Source organism: Paralichthys olivaceus, chromosome 13 (genome assembly GCF_024713975.1).
Source record: "Paralichthys olivaceus isolate ysfri-2021 chromosome 13, ASM2471397v2, whole genome shotgun sequence".
Lineage (NCBI taxonomy): Eukaryota > Metazoa > Chordata > Actinopteri > Pleuronectiformes > Paralichthyidae > Paralichthys > Paralichthys olivaceus.
The window spans coordinates 10157600-10179460 of NC_091105.1; the positions used below are offsets into that span (position 1 = coordinate 10157600).

General features: G+C 40.5%; 2 protein-coding genes across 6 annotated transcripts in view; one reads left to right on the top strand and one right to left on the bottom strand.

Annotated features, from left to right (window-relative positions):
• Positions 1-5845, top strand: part of LOC109632997 (ephrin-A4) — a 30919-nt gene extending 25074 nt beyond the window's left edge. Inside the window, exons 4-5 of one of the 2 annotated variants that reach the window (XM_020092576.2) lie at positions 3225-3251; positions 3930-5845. In XM_020092576.2, coding sequence (XP_019948135.1) covers positions 3225-3251; positions 3930-4006 — 104 coding nt within the window. In that variant the 3' untranslated portion in view covers positions 4007-5845. The remainder of the gene's footprint in view (positions 1-3224; positions 3252-3929) is intronic. The other variant, XM_020092577.2, reaches the window with a different exon arrangement.
• An 8226-nt stretch (positions 5846-14071) lies between these two features.
• On the bottom strand, positions 14072-20423 carry flad1 (flavin adenine dinucleotide synthetase 1). 4 transcript variants are annotated; one of them, XM_020092529.2, is made up of 11 exons: positions 20064-20423; positions 18662-18746; positions 18266-18428; positions 17461-17838; positions 17055-17168; positions 16692-16959; positions 16200-16347; positions 15781-15879; positions 15409-15598; positions 14496-14569; positions 14072-14383 (listed from the first exon to the last, which is right to left on the bottom strand). In XM_020092529.2, exons 2-11 carry the CDS (start codon positions 18667-18669, stop codon positions 14248-14250), a joined length of 1578 nt encoding a protein of 525 aa, XP_019948088.1. In that variant the 5' UTR covers positions 18670-18746; positions 20064-20423; the 3' UTR covers positions 14072-14247. The 4 variants fall into 4 exon arrangements, with proteins under 4 accessions (XP_019948088.1, XP_019948089.1, XP_019948090.1 ...); XM_020092530.2 differs by having other exon boundaries at positions 20056-20119; XM_020092531.2 differs by having other exon boundaries at positions 19785-20094.
• Positions 20424-21861: the final 1438 nt, after the last annotated feature.

Below are 21861 nucleotides of genomic sequence, written 5' to 3' on the forward strand. Positions count from 1 at the left end.
TGGTGACAGTGCGAGGGCCCGTCAGGTACACTGTCATTGCTCCAAGGTCAGCTACCTCTCTTCGGTCCCTCGGCCTCCTCTCCGGTGTGTGAACGTGTGTGTTTATCGCCTTAATTTAACCCAACAACACAACACACCAGGCAGGACAGTTGCAGTGACACAGGAGGCTCCTAATGACATTCTCTGCGAGTCAGTGTGTGTGTGCCTGATGTTCCTTGTTTCTTGTATTTTTCCAATCCTGGCCTTTGGTTGAAGTATTGTAAAGCCTTTTCTTTTTTTAGGTTTTTCAGAATAGTGATGTGAGTGAGGATGTGATGTTTATTTGAACTCCACGCTGTCACGGATCATGCCAGAGAACGAGGCTTCACTGAAAGGTGCTTGAGCCTGTGTTGCGTCAGAAAACAAGGCTCTGAATTGGCGTCGGCAGAGTGGTGCCATGTGAAATCTCCGGCACCCTGCAGCCCCTCTATTGCGTCTTTGACCTGCTCTCTTCGCCTCTTACTCCACACTTACCTTTTTTTGTTTTTCACTGCAACTTCTCCTGCAAACTCCTCCTGTTGTTTATCCCCCTGTTCTCCTTGTCACTCCGTCTTTCTCTTTTTTCTGCCGTCCTACTGCGAGAAACCATTATACACCAACTTTCCTCTTTCTAATTGATTTCCTTTTTCCCTCCATCTCGCTTTTCTTTTTTTTATTCTGGTTTCCCCGCTGTGAGTAGTCCATTGCTCTCATTTAAGTTTGTAGAGCTTTCCCCACTTTCTGTCTCCTTCTTCCTCCTGCAGTTTTTTTTAGACATTTCTTTCCTCACTACCCTCCTTTACCCCCTCCACTCCTGCCCAAATACCTTTGTACCCTCTGAACCTGACACACACACACACACACACACACACACACACCGACAAAACTTGAACACACACATGAACGCGCACCGTCTACCCAGACAAGGTCTCAAAGACCAAGAACTCGACAAATAGGATTTCCGCAACTTTTTTCTGACTCGTTTTGTTATTTAGTTTTTCTCTTTTTGCAAATGTTTCACTTTTAGTTTGGTTAGCAGTCAAGGTTGGTTAGCATTAGCTCCTGTGTGTGTAAAATGGCGGCGTGTGAGGAGAGGTGGAATGGTGGAACAGTGTCTGTCTCTGCAGTGGGGCGTTCTGCTGACTGGAGACACACACACACATGCGCGCGCACACACATACACACATACACACAAACACACACTTAGCCATAGTTGTGCATGTACAGTTACACAGGCTGCATGTTTCTGACTGCAGTGCAGAGAAGGCACTGCTCTCGCAGTCACGCCACCGTGGACGCCATTTTGTGGTGGAGCACGCCATGTCCAAAATTAAGATGTTGACACAAATGGGCGTCCTCAGATTTTTTGCACAAATTATGTGATCAAAGCCAGATCAAAACACACATATCACACACAGCCGGGTAAACTCGAGGCATTTTTCATGAGCATGTTCGGGTTTCGAAACGCAGCGTTACACACACGCTAAGTGACAGCGCACAGTACACTTTACTTAAATATAAGTCTGATATTAAAAACATAACTGTGATTGTCTTTTTATTTTTATAAGGAGGTTTTTTTTTACTAACACAATAATTGCCACATTCAAAAATATGTACAATCAGAAAAATTTCCTGAAGTTTGAACTCATGATTATTATTTTTTTAACAGTTTTGGGAAGTTTTATAAATTTAAAAAATTTTGGGCGAAAATGCTAATATTGGACAATTTCTGTTCCTGTTTTATTGACACAATTTGAAATTGGAAGAAATGTTAATTAACATTGCTGATTAAATACAGTTTGATATCAGAATTGCATATATTATAAAAAATGTACTTTATTGACGTCTTTTATATAATTTTTTATTTTATTTTACGCAAATACAGCAGCCGCTCTATTACGCATGAAGTGTTTGAGTATTATCTTTTCTGTTTGCTTTGATTTTTTTTCTTCCCACAAACACGCACACAAACCCTCAGACACAAACACACACACACACACACACAGTGGCCCAGTGAGAGGCCCAGACCCAGCATGCTATTTAATGCTTCGTTAACCCCTCGATGGTCGTTAGCTGTACAAAACCTGGGAGTAATTTAGTGGCTCATGTCTGTCGGAGCGACGTGTTGCTGCAGGGACCTGTAGCTGCAAGACAGATATTATAGAGACAAACGCTGTGTTCCTCTGCTAAGCCTCCATTTCACAAATCCTTCCTCTCTGTGTGACTCTACTGTAACAGATGAGTTTGGAGCGTCCCATTTCCTCTCTCGTAATCTCAGTCAATCGTTATGGGATGCGGAGAAGTGATAGTTTTCTCCGATGTGTGTGTGGGTGCATGTTTGTGTGAGGTTGCGGTGTCGGAGGTGGGCTCAGGGCTGTAAATCGATTTAATAACAGCTGCGATTGTGCAGCCTCATCCCTGTTTCCTGGCCCCTCCATCCTCTCTCACACACGTTACATGCCGCTTTTCTTTTCTGAGGAGATTTAAGCATTTCCTTTTTTTTTTTCAGCCTCACTATACCTGCATTTTTCTCTCTAGCTCTCCCACTCCTCCGTCCCACAATTCCTCCATCCGTCCCTCCATTATTTCCTTTTAGTCCAGCCCCCTGCTGAGAAAGTGACGCCCAGACACAAACACCCCCCCTCCTATCCCGTCTCTTTCTCTCCCTCCCTCCCTTCTCTCTCTCTCTGTCTGACCTTGTTTCAATCTTTCCAACCTTCTTTTTTCTCGCCGTACTTTCTCACTTGAGTCTCCACCACTCTTCCTTTCATCTTCTGTCCACTTCGTGGTTTCGCTCTGTCATTTTGAATTTTCTTGTTTTTTTCCCACCCCCTTTCTTTTTCATTTCCTATATCCGCTCTTTATAATCTCGATCACTCTTACTCCCTCTCTCATTTACATAACACTATATTTTCCTGTTGCCATGCTTCTCAAGCTCTTTTTTTATCCGACCTTTAAGAGAATTTGCATAGGGGACATATTTAGGATTGCACAGCCAGTCAGTACTCATTTTTCATGGCGTTAGGCTTTGAGTAATGGTAAATACCTTCCCCTGGTCATTTGTCTGTTTCTTGCTCCTTTTTGTTCCACAAAGCAGTAGCTGTATTGAGAAAGTTAAGCATGCAGAAATGACTAATCAGCAACTTGTTTCTTTGCCTCAACTTTATCTAAATCTCTCTCTCCCCCTGCTCTCTCTCTTATTACAGCATCAGAGGGTTTAAAACAAACACAAGGTGAGATGCCGCATTTTGAATACAATTTATTCTCGAGCTTAGGAAGCCTTGATTACAGTAAACGAGTCTCAACTCAGTTTCTCTCGTCTTCTTCTCTCAAGTTCAAATGTGCTTTATTTAATTATAGGAAGGGCAGGAATGTGGCGAATAATATCCATAAAGACGAAACACAAACATGCATAAAGCAAATGTTGCTTAATCGGTAACAGAAATAAGTGGAATGGAAAAAACAACCCAAACAGAGAATGTGCACAGCCACTCATTACACCCACATGTGCTTCTTGAACTCATGTTACCAAAACCCTGAGCATTAATGCACTGCAATAACAACCTCCTCTCTTCAGGGAAGTTTTTCTACGGTAATTTAGACCCTGGCTGCGGAGATCTTTGATCCCATTCAGCCACAAGACACATCAGTGTGGTCGGCCACAGATGTCGGGCAATAAGATCTGGAGCGCAGTCAGTACGTCAGATAGGATTGAGGTCAGGGCTCTGAGCAGGCAGGGGCAAGTTAGAAAATGAAGATCCTTCTTCAATTCTTCCTGTTGAAGAATTCAAGAATAAGATGCTCTTCATTTGGAAAACAGCCACAGATCAGAAGAAGCTCCCGTCCAGTTACTTTATATCATATGCTGTATATTACACACAATCTCATGCAGGTTTCCATCTCTCTTTCAGTAACTGTACCTCAGAGTAGTTCTTCCTCACTGCGGATAGCTCCACTCCTCTTCATCCTTCTCCTGCTGACTACCTGACCCCCTCGTCTGTCCTCACCACCGACCTCGCTCCTGCTCTCCACAAGGATCAGGAGTCACTACTCAGACGATCAAGTACACAATGCAATCTACGCTCAGACAGCGAATGACACAATGCAATCTACGCTAAGCTATTGCAAATGACCAACATTACCTTGTGAGTGTTTGACCTGTGAAATTCCAGGAAGAATATTCTCTGGTGTCTTCTTCAGAAAACAGTGGCCACAGTGACTCAGGGACTGATTTACCGAATCACTGTGATTCATTTCTTGTTATTTCCTTCTGCCACTTGTAAGTAGCAGCTCAGAATATTACACACAGAGCTAGGCCTAGTCATAAGACTCATATCCCAGTCTGCCTCTGCCAGAAGAACAATGAGTCTGTCTGGACGTGTTCCAGCAAAGTTCTCTCACTTTTTCATTTCTGTTCCTCATCCTGTTTTTCTTTTTCTACTTAGATTCCTGTATTTGCTTTTTTATTTTTTTTTAAACCTGTCTCCAGTTGAGAATTGGCCAAATAAACACATTCTACTGCACTGAGTGGCTCAGGTTGGAGGTCGATCAGTCAGCTGGTGACTTTTTTTTCTTTCCCGTTATGCTGGATATGGCCAGACAAAATTAATTTACTCATTTATAACTGCCTAGTTTACATCTGAGAATATTAAATGTGTTTTAAAGCTAATTAGATTTCTTGGAAAGGGGATTTTTAAGAAGAAATGAGGATTATTCGGGAAAAGTCAGGAAAAGCTCCTGCGCCCCCTACTGGGATCAGACTGGTTTAACTGGAATTGGACTGGGTTGGCCCCGAACCCAGAACCTGGACACTCGATTTTGGTGGTATGTGGTAATAATGGCATCTGGGACTAAGATTGTTCCTCTCTGACTGGACCCCCAGTTATTCTGCCTCCCCAGCCTCTCTGTTTACTCATAAACAGAGAGCATCAACACGTCTGTCTTCACTGAACACTCTGCAGACCACTGAGGAGGCTGACCATGTGTGGAGATGTGGCACACCAGCATTTTGTTCCTTGCGTTGTTTATTGTTTTCACAGGATTCTTGATGTTAGCTTTAACTGTATAGTTAATATATTCTGCACAATAAGATGTATTAACTGTATAAGTCAGTGATTTAGTAAGATCTGATATTTAAATGCAAACAACTGGAAATAATGGCTTTTTTACCTACACAGACAATGATTTATATTCTGGATATATATGGATTTAATGGATTCTTATCAACATGCTCTGCTACAATGTAGTTTCCCAAGTGAAAGGATTTAACGGTGGAATTTATTTAATATTGTATGCCATTTAGTTTCTTAAAGAAATGGCTCTAATTGACTTTCGTCGATTAAGAAAATATTACAAGTAATTACATATTAATTTACTTAATTTTAAGATTGTAATTGAAGATAATAAATCTGTGTATTTTCTTAATGAAATTAAATATATAAGGTTAAATCATTATTTCCCCACAATATTTGAGTGATTTGAGGTCAGAAAATCTATAGATTAATTATATCATTTATTCTAAAAAAAATACTACATTGTTAGCACTTAATATATTTCTTTTCTTCAAAGCAGTCACACCAGTCATTGTTTTGTTTATTTCCAAAATGGGTGATGAAAACCAATGTTTAAAAATGTTTAATTTCAACGATGTAGAATTTTACAATCATGTACTTGTAGGATTATGATGTTGATTTCTTAATGTGTGTGTGTTTGTAACGTGTTTCACATTTTAGTGAAAAATGTAGCTTCTTCTGTGAAGAGCCAACTGCAATCTGAGCCTTTTTTTTTTACGTGGCACGTCAAAATAAATATGATTGCATTAAAACAATGAGTCGGTCATAATTTAACTGTTGACAGTGACAACACACAAACAAATAACTTTATTTGTGGAACACACACTTCAGTGTAATACACAGGAGTATGGAGATAAGAAGACTACGGGGACTTGAAATGACCTTGTGGTGTAAGAGGCCATTGTAATGTGAGTAACCTCGTGGAGTATTGAGCTGACTTTTTATCTACAGGCCGTCTGATAAGACTCAGATACCCAATAGACTCCCGGTATTAATAGACCCTGAACACCAATACGCAGACCTTAAAGTGCTTACTGTATTTATTTTCAACAAACAGAGGACCGGGGCTGAATACAGAACGAGAGGAGGAGGTTTGCAATGTTTGTTTTGTGCTTTAAATATAGAAGTCTATGTCCAAATTAGCTGTAAATGCATTTCCATTTATATAGGCTGTAATGTTGAGCCTCTTGTGAAGCCAGAAAGGCAATTTCCTGGATAATAGAGCTAATGCTCCTATTTCATGGTTTATGATCCCTTCTGATGACATGTTTGTCACTGTGGAGGCATGTTGTTGTGAACTGGCTTTGATTCTGACCTTCATGTATACATTTCCCAAGCCCATGTTTTCATTCTTTTCTCCGCTGCGAAGGATGAAGTCAGCGTATAAATCATCGGGTAAAAAGGAAAAGGACCTTAAACGCAGCGGCAGTCCACTCCCATCTTGTTTGTTCCAACTGTTTATTCCAGCAACAGCATGATCACATCAGAAACCTTTAGATGAATCTGTGACAGTTTTAACTTTGATTCCCAACAGGAAATGTTTTCCAAAGGTTTTTCTCATGTTCATAACTTTTTCTCTTGTAAAACTTCTGCCGAATTAATTTCCCCTTCAAAAATAAACTTTATAATTATGGACAGATGTTGACAGATTATTTAAATTTAGAAAATCATAAAATTCCCACGTCAAACTTTTCCTGCGGGACTTTCTGGGACAACTGTGATCATAAACAATTTCTGGCAAAAACAAAATTAGTTTTTAACTGTCTGACGAAAGAAAAAAAATCCATATTGCATATCCACACTGCAGATCTCTTCTCCACAAATTACACTGTAATTACGCTGCTTCAGATTTCAACACAGCAGGTTCTGTAGCCACAAGTTGGCCGGTGTTTAATTGCTGCTTGGCTAAATGTTCAAGGCTCGGGTTGCTGGTGTTGATGACGTCATCACAAATACAAAACAGTGGCTTCTTATAGAAACAAATTGTGTTTTTGGTTTTTTTTACACTTTTTGTGTAAAACTGTATTTTGTGGCTGTTAGGTTTTAAATTAATTAACAGCATATTTTGTGTAACTATTAGTCAGCATAGTCACCTTTTAATATTTCTAATTACAGACATATTTTAAATATATTTTCCACTTATTTTAATCGTCTCAACTCCAATTTGTTGGTTTCAAATCATTGCGAGAGAACAGGTTTCTCATCTTGTAGTGTTCAGCAGTGAGTAGATATCTCATGACACACGCTTCTCAAGCTCTTCCTTGAATTGAAATTTTGGGTGCATGTTTTTGAAGAGTCTCTCTGTGTGTAATCAACCTCTTGATCAGAAGCAATTTTCTTGCTGTGAATTCTGACCAGTGAGTGTTTCACATTTTGCAGAATCAGGGTGAAATGAGGTGAAATGAGGTGAAATGAGGTGAAATGAGGTGAAATGAGGCGAGGCAGCTCCCACACTGCAGGAGTCCTCCTTAACAATGCTTTAAAATTCCTCAAGATGCCACAATATGATAAAATCATGTTGTGAGAAGATTTTTGAAATCATTTGTTGGTTTTTTAAATTATCATTGTTTGATTGAAGTCACAGCATCCATTAAAAAGAATACGCATTGCTGTCCACTGGGGAGTGAAGTGAAGGCCGTGCTGGTTTTCTGACCTTAGAAGTCGTCATCAGAATAATTTGAAGAAAAACTAGAGGATTTTGAAAAATATAATGCAGCCAGTAGAATGCTCAACCATAAATGAATTCTTTAAAACCAGATTAATATTGTTAAGATGCTGTTAATATATTTTTATATTAATAGTAATACACTAATGTAATCTACGGTTGTCCTTTCTGCTCATAACTGTCCACATCTGCCAACTACCAAATATCTCTTTGCCTCAAACGGGACAGAATCACAGTTTCAAAACTCTGACCTCTCAATCTCTCCAGAATGTAAAATGTTGTGTCTCCGAGCGTGGAGAAGCAGAACCTCTGTGAACAGGGACGTGTTGTGCAGATGTCTGGTGTTATTGACTCCTCATGGTAACGTCTCAGCTTTGCGTGCAGGGATCAGGATCAAGCACCATGTTTCCACCGATCAGCATAATGTCACTTGACATCTCTTGCACACATTGCGTCTACTTTTTCAAAACTTTATAATCAGACACTTTATATATATATATTTCCCACAGAGTGAATATTTGACCCATTACGCACTGGAGAGTAAAAAATGGACTTAAGATGCTAAGTCTGTGAAGTGGGTTATAACGAGAGGAACGTCTACTTTCCAAGAATATTCTCCTCTTGTTAGTCTCAGAAGTTTTGCTTCACTTGTCTTCCCACAGACAAATTTAAGAGCATTTTCAACAGCCCTCAGAACTGATCAATATATTTTAGAACTGACATGATTAATACCACACGTTACTTCACATATATACAGAACTAACCTACTTGTGGATCTGAATTTATTAAAGGAAAATTATCCAAAATAGGCGACTTTATAGAAATATATGGAGACTTTATTAAAGATGTCACATCGCAATACATCAGTTTTGAAGAAATCAGCTTTTCTGAATGCTGTTTTTTTTATCAACTTAAAAGTTTATAAGGTGATTTGCTGCATACCTTTACAATAAGATACAAAGTGATGAGTAATAATCAAGGTTTTTATTTCCTCTCAGGTATGAATAAAGTCTAAACTAACTTGATCTGCTTATGTAAAACTTCTCTTCACATCCTTTCTCCCAGTCACGTAACCAATAACAGTGTTCTTATTCCTGCTATATGCTCACGACCTATCGTGTCACATAAACGGTGATAAATATGGATGGAACAGATTATGGAGGAAAAAACACCCGCGTTAGCTGTTCAGGGTGAAGATGTCACCTGAACAGGGGCAGATCCAGGGGCTGGGTCAGGGTGGCGCTGGCCCCAACTGAAATCTGCTTGGCCCCATGAATTGGCCCTTTCCTGTTAGCAGTCTTACAACTGACACCAACAACAAATACGACAATTTGCTAATATTTGTTATTTTCCCAAATGTTTTGAAGAACAATGTGATAGAACAATGAACAATTTTCAAAATCTATTCAATGATGTGTGGCTACAGAGCTAACAGTAAACAAGCATGACTTAAATGTGCACCTTTATGAATTCAGGAATTGTGCGTGGACGTTGGACATATAATTTGCCCCTCTGTGTAAATTGTTGCCCCTGATTTAAAAAAAACCACTGCAACTGTAGGAGGTAAAAATAGTTACAAAATTGTAATTGTACATGTTTCATTTTGATTCGTGTACAAAATCAAATCTGTCTCAAAATAGTTCTAATATATAAATATATAGAAACAGGAAACAGTGGACACGAGTTCAGCCTTTCTAGTGTTAAACACCTCTCGTCTTTCCAGCACACTGCACCATGTTTAAGTTATGGCTGTCCAGTGGAAATGAGATCCAGTTGAGTTGAGCTGAGCTGAAATTGTCCTCATCAGCTTTCAGTTTGCTGGTCGCAGCTTCACAGGCCCTTTACATTAAAGTGAGCCCCCTGTGTGAAAGGCATCTCTAAATGCATGCCATGTGTGCGGCTAAGAGCAGGGGGTCTTGGTTCTATGGACCGTTCTGCGAGCTGTGACAAACTCAGGATTATTAGACTGGCTTTTATTTGAACACACCAGAACCAGACACAAACGAGGTGCAGTCAGTCACACTTTGCATGGCAGCGAGCTGAGCAGCCTCCCTATTCATCCTCCCTCCCTTCCGCTTCTCTTCGCTCTTACTTTCATCCACTTTTAATGTGAGACACTTTGATACTGAACATCCTATTTCCCGTGTTCTGGTCGGTTGACTTTACATGCAGATGGGTTGGTAATTTGCATAGACCCTTCTCTCCTGATGCCTTCTGACAATGGAGCGTCTATTCATCCTCTGTGTTAAGCACCCCTCTGAGGACACTGGCTGAATTGCTGTCTCATGCTGCTTCAGGTCTCGTTTTACACTGCGGGAACTGCTGAGGAATTGGATGAGGAACATATTCCTTTGGAGAAAAGCATCACGTTAGCCGAGGCGGGCCCACATCTGAGTGTCGGAAACGGATATTTCACTCCGATATCAGAGCTCGTCACATGTTTCGCACCGAGTCAAGCCAAGTGTGACCTTAAGTCGTGCTGAGAACATATCACACACACCGTTAGCTCTGTGGATTCTGTTATGACTTAGTCCCACCTGGGAGATTTGGAGAGAAACGCCGGCGTGCACCGAGAGAGGAGCAAGGAATTATGGGCCTAATGCACAGGAGGAAACTCTGATCACCCCACTTCTTCTTATTCTCACATCACCTCAAGTGGCTGCTCTGATCTTACTCCCACCGCCCGAATCAAACCCGTCTTTGGAGAACCAATTAAGTTCAAATATGCACAGGAGGGAAAAAATAGACACTTTTTATTCCTGCTTGTTCCACTTGTTCTCAGATGACACAACAGTTGCTGTATTGGAATTTTAAGAATGTTTTATTTGCAGATTTCAAACAAACCCTGTTTCAAATGCAGAGCTGTGCAAAATTAAAGTAGACATTAATAAATATGCAACGTGTAAAAAAAAAAAAGTATTTCATTCCAGACAATTTTAGGCCCCTGCCAGTCAGTACCCATATCCTCCCACTATGTCACCCCGGATGTTTCTATGCCTCTGTCCTTCAGGTCCAAATCAAAACATCAATTTAAAATTCATCTGAACTGAACAGAAATCCAGAGTTACAGTACGCTGGAAAGGCACAGAGGAAGGAAGTGGTGCGGTGACTACAGTGGATAGTGATTGGATGAAGCAGTGAAGCCAAAAACAGGAAAAAGGATGAAACAGTCAAGTGAGAGTGATGGAGTGACAACTGAAGGAGGATGAAGATGAAACTGCCGGAGACAGTGAGACAAGAGTAATAAACTTAAGACAGATATCACACAATGTCCCTGGATTGACAGCAAATACAGTAACAAAAAACTAACACTACCACAGGCATACAAAACTTCTCTTAAAGGTTCAGTTTTAGGTGAAAGGGATTCAATGGCAAAAATTCAATATAAAATAATAGTAGTAATGTATCACTTTATATTTACATTGGGAGGGGGTTCTCTATACAGAGGCGGCCATGTTTTTACAGTAGCACAGACTGGACAAACTAACTTTAATTTTTATGACAACTGAAGTCTCCCACAGGTTCTCTTTATTTTTGGAAGGGGAGGATGAGGTGAGGCGTATTCAGCTGCAACATGCAACTTCACCACTAGACAATATACTTTAAGTTTAAAAAGAACTCTATGATATAAAATATATCCTTGATATAGTATTACTGTATTGGTAATATTATATTGAAATATACATGCATCCAAGGAATAAAAAGCATTCACTGTTGTAGCCTGCTGAAGTGAAAAAAAGTTTCTACTACTCAAGGGAGTTCAGTCCAGGGATTCCCACCCTCGGGGTCGGCCCTCCCCTAAAGAGTCACACAATAAATCCCAGAGCTCCTCAGATGATTAATGGAGTAAAATACAAAAGCTGCTATATTTTTCTTTCCCTTTTTTAAACATTAGGTCATTTTATCTACCTGTAGGACTAAAGTGTATTAATGAAACCTTTGGAAAAGCTTTGAAAAGCTATACACAGGTGAACTGTTAACAGGATCAAGGAAGCCCAACCCTCATTGATGCAGGTGAAAGCTGGCCCATGTGGACCAGTCCCACTTAAGCCCTACTTTAGGACTAAATGCAGAGAACAGTAATGTCTATGACATTAAGCTGTCAAAAAACACAGTGCATCACAGTGTATGGTGCTTTGAGGCCGCACACCAGTCGGAGTGCTTATGTTGACAGCTGCACACCACTGAACATTCATGCAAGGCCTGGTCTGATGAATCAAGTTCTCTGATACATCACGTGGATGAATGGGTTCATGTGTGTCATTTACCTGAGGAGGAGATGGACCTGGCTTTCATATGAATTTTACTTCCTCATATACGGACATTGTTGCAGAACAAGTACATGCTGTCACAGCCAAAAGTATTCCCTGAAGGCTGTGGCCTATTTCAGCAGGATAATGTTCTCTGCCACACGACAAAAACTGAAAGAAGAATAGTAGAACAACCGTGATTTCTTGCTATTCACTCACTTACATGAGTAGCATAATTTATCATTTATAAATTCATGCTTTGCTAGTTAATGAGTTAACAATGTTTTTCTGTGCTTTGATTACATAATATAGTAAAAGTCCACTAACTGCACAGAATGATTCAATTTTGTATATTTTGACATTTATGTATGATTTGATGATTTGCACATTTATATAATAATAATTTTGATGCATGGTTGATATGCATGAAAGACAGATAAAGCATACCACCATGTCTCCCACCCTATATTAAAAAATAATAATAATCTAAGGTATGATATTTTCAGGGGCTTTATTGAAAGATTTGGCACCACAACCTTCTGCCTGATCAGCTGACATGACTCATCCGACACTTCAGAGTCAACCCCCCCCTCTGACGTGACGGCAGCTGCGGAGCTCATAAAGGAGGCACCACAGGATTCTACATCCTCTCTCAGTGTGTGTGCTCCTGTGATTTGGTTGCTGCACGGGCAGCGTTTCGGGGGCCACAATCAGAAATATTGCTTGGGGCCACCAAAATCCTAGAGCCGGCCCTGGATTGAGCATCTGTAGGACCCTGTGTAACTTAGAGGGTTAATGGATCTGATAGAGACATACTAATACACTGAAGCACTTTGTAAGCTTGTTTAGATAAGTGCTATAGATATAAAATTGTATTAATTATTATTATTAATATTATTATTATTATCATTATTATAGCATGGTGGCAGGAGGTGGACCGATATAATATTATGTGATTTTTAACATTGTGGCTGATCAGTATTTAGGCCTATCATGATAAGTAAAAATAATCAAACTAGAAAATTACAATGAACAACAACTACAACTAATTCGATTTAAGAAATCAACTAGAAATGTAGAACAATTTCTCCTTAGTTTGTTAATCTTTCTGTTATCTCTTTTAACATCTAATGTGCAGGACAAAGTTTGGTTCGCATGAGGGGACTCCACTCAGACACTGTGAGTCTATAGAAATATAATTTTCTACCACACAAATCTCATCATCTCACACAATGTCCCGGTGTGTTTATCTCTCCAACAAAACACACACCATTACATTTATTCTGTGATTATGAAGCCTCTGTTCATTGCCTCTTTTATTACTGTTATTATTAATAAATCAAGCAGGCAGTGGGGCCCGGACAGGGAAGTTAAAGGGGTGTGTGTGTGTGTACGAGGGGCCCGGGCTGGAGGTGGTAATTGCTGGTGTAACAGTGTGTACAGCCCCGCGGTGGCCTCATAAGCGACCCGCTTTATTAGATCGGCCGGTATCGATCCTCGCTGCGCGGCGTTGACTAATCTGCAGGCGCGGGGAGGGAGAGAGGCAGCGGATCGATGGGCCTGGATTCAATCATGTCTGGAAACAGAGAAGGTAATTTGTTGTAATCACGGCCGCTAAATGGAAAACGTGAGAACAACGCGCCCGTGAGGTGCGTGGAGAGAACTACAACATCAAGAGCGGAGCTTTTCCAGTAAAAGGCCCGGACACACACACACACACACACATGCTCAGTTAAACACACTGTGGTCTGCAATTATGGATATTCAGCCTGAGTCATACAAGAATCAATAGGAGCCTGCTGCACGACCTTCACTACTCTGCTGCACGCACACGAGTTTCTAAAAGCTGATTTTCTCACCTTGACAGAAAACCTTTTCACATTATTTACTAATTCGTTTTGATAGAGGCTCTTTTTCTGGGCAGAATGGTCTTATTGGATTTGGAAAATAAGACAAATGGATTCACGAGAGTGAGGTAAATCTAGAGCTGCGTCGAGAAGCCCTGCAGGCGGCCGTTGGTGTGTTGAGAGTCCTCCTTAAAATAGTAACATGACAATAGAAAAAGATGACACGGATTGATGTTTTATTCAACAGCACAGAGCCATTACTTAAGACGCACTGGTAACACACACACACACACACACAATCTCATTCTGCAGTTACACGAGACAGAAAAATATTCACATGAAGACTACAACAAAATGTCCAATGTGCAATTTGTGTCCATCAGCAACAGGCGACGTCAGCCACGGGAGTTCCGCTCCTCTTCTTCGTTCTCCAGGAGGTAGGCAGGCCTGTACCGCGTCACGCCTCTCGCGTCCACCATCTGCAGCGATGTGTTTCGACAGGTGTTGTCCATACTGCCCAGTGAAGTGTACCTGCGGGTCGACCCGGGGAGTTTTAGACCCAGAACTGTGCGATGCAGCTGTGATGTTCAAATAAATCAGTGGATACAGAAAATGCACAAAGAGAAGGTGGATGTGTTCTTACCCTTTGTCATAGAGGATACAGTAGGGAACATACAACGTCCTCAAGAACGACCAGATGTCATGATACGTCCAGTCCTGTAGAGCGTTAGAAGGCATTGACTTTAGGTGGTTTGTGACTGAATCGTGATTGGTTCAATCTGAGGTAACTAATCCTCCAGTGCTAAAAGACGATACATGTTGTTTGGAGCTGGAGTCAACTGTTAAACATGCCAGTGTTTCTGTGTCCTACCTATCAAAGCTGACAAATCTACAAACTGCTGTTTGGACGTTATTTGTCTTTTCTAAATAAATTTTTAAAGATTCAAATGAAGCAGGTGACATTGTTTTGCTGCACTTCTCTTCTTCAACGACATTGGAGGGTGCAACCACATGCAACTCAACATCAATAGACCAATAGACTTATTAGTTGTGTATGTGTCACGGGGGGTTTAACTGTGTACTGTGGAACTTTAGTATATACATGTATGGATAAAAAGGACCATTGTCAATACAAACTATTATAATTTGCTCCACAATGTATAATGACTGCAGGGATATTGAACTGCACTGTTCACACACTGTAGATCTGTGCCTTGTACCCTCAGTCGAAATAAGGATGAAGTGGAAACTGCCTGGTTGGAGAAGTGAAAAAGATACATACTATTATACTACTGTATCTAAAGCATCTATTGCATTTCTGTCTGTCCTGGGAGAGGGATCCTTCACGTGTGGCTCTCTCTGAGGTTTTGGTTTCTTGTTTGTTTCACTTAAAAGAAATAGTCATTTTGATGTTGCGGTCTTCTTTTTTTAAAAACTGGAAGTCAGTGCTCCTAAAACCTGTTTAATGTCTTTACCTGTTCCATGTGCTTTTTAAAGAATGTAATATTAGAGACGTAATTAAGTAACAGTATCTGGATGTTATTTGAAAGTCTCACTAGTAAGGGGTTGACTCTCATGTAGTCTGGCCAGCCAGGGTCTGTGGGACACATTGGTGTGAGTGTGTGCGAGTAGGGGTCACTCTTCCTGGTCCCCATCAGGACGGCTCTCAGCTCTGGCTTCCTTTCCTGTACATCGCTCAGCGCCTGCCGAATACTGCCCTCCACAGAGAACAGATCCAGGTCGTATCTATAGGAGACACATGCTAAATAATGAGCTGCTGTGTTGTAATGTAGAAAAGATTAGGACCACAAAATACAATACACATAATAACACAATCATTTGGACTGACGAATATATAATGATACAAAGAACAAACATCAAAAAAGTCACTCACTGAAATGTTTTCATTGAAAGAAATATTATTTCACCTTTTGATTGTGTCCTGGAGGAATCTCTCCATTTCTGGGAACGGAGAGACGATACGGATATAGAGAGCTTTCACCTTGTCTTTATCATCTGGATACCGTCTGAGTGGCAGGAAGAGAGAAATGGGACATTTAAACAAGATAAATAACAGAAGGACAGAAAATGATTAGATAAGAGTCCATTCTCCTTATCATTATGTCCCACTATCTGTCCAGGGCAGGTCGACAAGAGTGGAAAAAAAAATCTGTCTAGAATTTTTCTCTGCCTAGTCGCTGCTCTTCCTCCTCCACCTATTTTGTACTGTTACAACCGACTGTGCAGAGGTGGCATCATCATGTTTTTAATTTGAATCTCCTTTTAAACTCTTTTCTCTCAGGTCATTTGTTCTGTCCTGGTTATATTCTCCCTGCCCCCCTGTTACCGTTTCATTGCAGCGTAGTAGAGATGCAGCAGCGCCGTGCAGTCTTTGCCTCCGTTGAAGCCGACACAGACTTCCTCAGTCGAATACTGATCCAGTGCAACCTCTATCGTTTTCAGAGCAGACTTAACTTTCTCTCCCAGTGGTGTGTCTGTTGGAAATCAAACCCAAAGTGAGAGGATGTTTTACAAGGAAATAAATATTTTGTAGGGTATAATATCAATGATCCCTCATTTCTACATCAAATCAAAATATTAAAAATATTTTTTGTCCTTTGTCTTATCTTTGTTAATGATGCATGACTCTATTCTTTATTCAGTCTAATACCAGTTTATATATTTTTTAATCTTCAATGATTTAACAGCTTTAATTACTTTCATCTCTATGCTTCTTTTACTGGTCCCTACGCCTGTGTGAAGTATAATTGTTTTCTTCAATATTCACTTCATATTAAATTTGCATAATTTAACTGTCTGCACCCCGTCCCCCACTCACCACTATTGGCCAGCATGTACACCTCAGCAGTGGCGATGGACACTGGATCAGTGACTAACGGCACCATGCTATCCTTGGGCAGCTCGTCCAGCAGCTGTGCCCGGGCTTTGTCCACTTCTTCCTGGCTGTTTGAGTCCAGGACCAGCCTGACTCGATGATAGTTACTCAGCCAGTCAGGGTAGGAGCCTAGAGCCACCTTCCTACCCCAACCAGCCTGCAGTTTGGTCAGCACGGGGGCGATCTCTGCTTCATCTGCATCCACAAACACCTAGCACAATAATACTCGATGAGTTTACTTGTATTATGAAAACGTAGAATACTTACGGACATTTTCTTAAAGGATAGGGCTGGTCCAGGTGTTACCTCACAAGTGTGAAAAGTGGTCCCTGAAGCAGCAAAGAGTTTCTCAAGACCACTGAAGGCCCTCTCCAACAGAGAAGGGATCCCAGGAAAGATGAACACGTTACGCACACTGACCTGGGAACAGACACATTATGTACTGTAAGAATATATATATATATATATATATATATATATATATATACATATATATAGTTTGCGATAGAATCTTTGTGAAAGTTGTGTCAGCTACACAGTTTTGTGAAAACCCAACTGAATCGTAACACACAGGTGTGGAGGGTGCTGCTCCATCATGTCTAGTATAATACCATCCAATGTAGTTTTCTGTAACAACATGAATCACTGCATTTGACACTTGCCTCTTAATGAAACAACTAAGCTATTCCAGCTCTGCCCTGCACTCTCTCACCAGTGGGTAGCGAAGCAGTTTTCCAGTCTGAGGATCGGTTCCATAGTTGAGTTTGGCTGAGCGAGGCACCATGGCCAGCTTCATCGTGGCGCTGCTTTTGTCCACTTCACCGAAGAATTCTTTAACCAACTGAGCGAGCTCAGGGTGGAGATGCAACTCCTCCTGGAACGCCATGGCGATGCTCTCAAAAGTGACATCATCGTGGGTAGGGCCTATGCCTCCTGATGTGATGAGGTGTGTGTACTGAGGTGAAAGGAGGGCCACCTCTTTGGCAATGACCTCCTGAATATCTGGTATGACTGTAATCCGCTGCACAGACACTCCGAGTCTCCTTAGCGCTCGTGTCAGAAAGGCACTGTTTGTGTCCACTGTCTGACCCTGGGCCAGAAAGAACAAGAACAAACTTTTAGTTTTAATCCAGTGTTCCCACCCTCACTTTGGAAACACATTCAAGGACTTAACAATGACTTCAATGTCTTGCTTGATGATATTGAAATGACTCACAATGAGTAAATCTCGAGCTGAGATATGACATTGGATAAAAACAAAAGCTTCATGTTTAAATCATGATGAAGTCAAGAAATAATGGAGAAACTGTCATTTTAAAACCGTGCACTGGACCAAACTGCATGTCCGTTAGTGTCATGTTAACATGTATGTATTCATAAAAACACTTTCAAGTGTCCAGATTTATTAGATATTCTTAAATCCACAAACGCTCAAGGATTCTCAGAAGGTTACTATCAATCACACAAGTGCAGCTTCAAAGTTGTACAACCACAAGCATCTATCAACACTATACTACCTTGAGTATCTCATCTCCAATGATGAGAATGGCTGCAGTGGGAGCATCCCCATTGCGGAGCAGACTTGAGCCCGGCTGGTTTGAGGACATTGTTGCTTTGGTGAGTTGAGCTGCCAGTCTCCTCGCACGCACCACTGCTCTACTCAGCCTGGGTAGAGCAAAGCTGGAAGACACAGTCAAAAATGCATAAGTCAATGTAATATATATATATATATATATAGAGAGAGAGAGAGAGAGAGAGAGAGAGAGAGAGAGAGTTTCTGTTCTCATATTAATTTAAACCGTGAACTGCAGTTATATATCAGTAACAACTCATTACTATAGCATCTTAAATGTCATGTATATTAAACCATTAATACATTTCAGTACAATCTAAACAAATACTTTTAATCTTACATCAACATGAGGAATCCATATGTACTATCTCTATTACAGCTCAGGCCCTCTTCATCTTCTTAACTTGTCTTTGATCAGGAAATATCTTGGGAAAGACACATGTAGTTGCAGATTAGAAACAGAAAAAAATTAAAGGATAAGACAAGAAGCACTGAGCAACACAGACAGAGCATCTACAAACAATTATTATTTCTTTATGCAATTCAGCAGTACAGACATAGTAAATGGGCTGCATTTATTTGGCCTTTTTCAGTCTTATCAACCACTCAAAGTACTTAACAGTACAATTAGCAATGACCCATTGACACGCTCATTCATGCAGCAGTTCTATAAACAGAACATCATAATTTTGGGTTGAGTATTTTGCCCAAGGACACTTCAGAATACAGGCTGGAGGTCAAACCTCCAACTTTCTGATTAGCGGACGACCCTTTCCACCTCCTGAGCCACAGAGCACAGACAAACAAACATCATTTCTCAATTAATATTAACTGTCAGGGCTCGGAGCTGAAGTTGAATAGTTGAGGGCAAAATAAGAAATCAAGAGTGACTATGACACTGCATTTGGATGGATATGATTGATTAGTCTGGAGGGAAATTATTTTAAATCTATGAAATTAGTTTGTGCAATAGTTGCACTGGGGACACTGGTGGTGGTCTCTCAATTACTAAATGTGACAATCGCCCATGTCTCCTTCAGTATCTTAGTTCCAATGAATTGAATCATAGATAGATAGATAGATAGATTACTTTATTCATCCCCAAAGGGAAATTAGGTCGTCATAGCAGTTCAGTATTTGGATACAATAAAAATACAATAGAATAAGATACCGGTGAATGAAAACTCAGATGCACTGTTAAAAGGTGAAGCAGACAGATCGGTGTGCACTGTGCCACAGTTCTGATAAACAACGCTGAAGCAAGCTGATGGTGCAGACAAGAGCGAATACAACTTGTGATGTGAGAGGAAGCATAGTTCAGAGAGGGAGCAAGGGTTCAATGGGCAGAAATATTCGCTCCCAGTCACAGGAACACGTTACTGAACGCTGCAGAGCACCTTTTAAGTTGCGCAACACTGAAACTTACGTAAATAATACAAACAAGACACGTGCACATTCATTACCGTTCATAAAACTAACGCACAGATGAATGATGAATACGAATCGCACACACGAGGACTTCTATAGCAAATCTTCGCTAGTTGTCCCAAGTCTCCTTGTTAGCTTACTGGAGAGTCACAAGGAGACTCGAGCTACAACCGAACAGAACGTTAGCATCCGAGCGCAGTGACGCAACATGTTGTATTTGTAGATAATAACGATGTCTCTCGACTTTCATCTGCTGCGAAGAATTAAATGAGGTATTCTTTTTTTTTTATAATTTGATGAACAAACCAGCGAACCTTCCTCTGGAGCAGCTGGGGGTCCTGGTTTGTGGTTACATGTCACTCAAAGGACAACTGTCCAATCACGAACGAGAAATGGCTTCACGAGTTGTCCGGCAGCCACTCCAGGCACACGGAGGCGGGGCATAGCTCAAATCTGTTGTCACCGAACACGGAAGTGACTTAAAGAAGCTCCGTGTTTTAATTGAAGAAATGAAGCCGATGTGGTTTAATACATATGTTTATAAAGAGGAATATTAGCTACAAGAACTGCGCTGATGACTCGTCTATTGGAGAAGATTCACTCTGCAGCGTCTACGCTCGTCTGACCACGATGCTAACAGCTGCTAGTGTCACGTTCTTCTTCAGCCTGAATATGAACAGACTAGTATCACGTGTGTGCCCCCAGTGGCTGGAGGAGGCAAGTCCAGAACACACTGACATTCCTCGACTTATAGATATTACTTCCCTGACCTGTAGGTGGCGTGTTTGCATGACTTCAACTGTCCAGCTCAAATGAACAGCATGTAATGTTTATCTGTTTTAACATTTAAGTGTCAATGTAATATTTTTTAATGATGTGTAATATTATAACAAGTGTTATTGCAGACTGATTAGCAAACATATACAGAAGAACTTTTCTGTCTGAGTTGAGACTATAATAATTTGAATCATGAAATAATGAGTCAAAATAATGATATAATTAAATCAATAAAAACAACATAATGAATATACATTTTTTCCAGAAAATAAATACTGTCTACATATATTATATGGATTTTGTTAAGTTTTAAGTTTAGCACATTTTAACTGAGTATCTCATAATTTGTACCTACAGGGAGTGTGTCATATCTTTTTTCCTATTTAGTTGGCAAAGACAGACTGCCATGCTCCAGAAGAGGGTCTATTTCATAGACATATTGAAAAGCTAAAGCTGCTCCATTCCAGTGTCCCAGAGAGACATGACAGAGGAAGTCAGCAAGAATGAAACCAGGTCCCTGAAACAGGAGCAGAAGGAGCTCAGCCATCATCTGTGATATTGATTGTAACTGTGCTTTTCCTCTTGTGTAGTGATGAAATCAATTTTGTAAAAAGCAGGGGTATTGCAACAGGGTAGGCAAAGCAAGCAAATTGCCCGGGGCCCTGAGCTGTTCTCTGAGGCCCCCTCTGAGGACAGCTGACTGCATTAGTCCACATGATGACGATTTTGTGAAAACCCCCTTAAATTCTCTGATCGGCAACATGTTGTTGTGGATTCTGCTGCAACGCTGTTCACCACTGAAACTCCAAAAGTGTTGCGTCGACTCAAACACTTCACCCACCCCATCCATCTGCATAGTTGTGAGTGAAGTTTCATTTTTGGGTGAAATATCCCTTTAAACATATCTTGTAATAAACAGAGCAGCAATATAGCTCAGCCTAACTTAGATAATATATAGATAAGAGATAAGATCAAACTTTATTGATCCACACTCTGAGGAAACTCAGTTGTTATAGCAGCAGGCAGATCTGAATGAAAAAATATAGAGAATAAAAATAAAAGTAAATTAAAAAAACTGCTGAGTACAATATACACCTTTCGCTATCTGTAAGAACATTGATATTTATATTGAGCAAGCTACAATACAAAGAGTTGATGAAGTTAATAATAAGGAGGTGATAATACAGATGTTTTATTTTTCTTGTGGAAAATGGAGACAGTTTAGTGAAATAAGGACGAAAATGAATCTTCACTTTAGTTTATTTAAGGTAAAATAAACCAGGTTCTGTTTCTGGCTCGCGATGTGGGGCATTTCACTTTTGCGCAATCTGCATC

Coding starts and splice junctions, on each gene's coding strand:
- flad1 (XM_020092529.2), bottom strand. Junction 16,348..16,691: donor GTACATGCTGGCCAATAGTG/GTGAGTGGGGGA, acceptor GATTTCCAACAG/ACACACCACTGGGAGAGAAA. Junction 15,880..16,199: donor TACTACGCTGCAATGAAACG/GTAACAGGGGGG, acceptor CCTGCCACTCAG/ACGGTATCCAGATGATAAAG.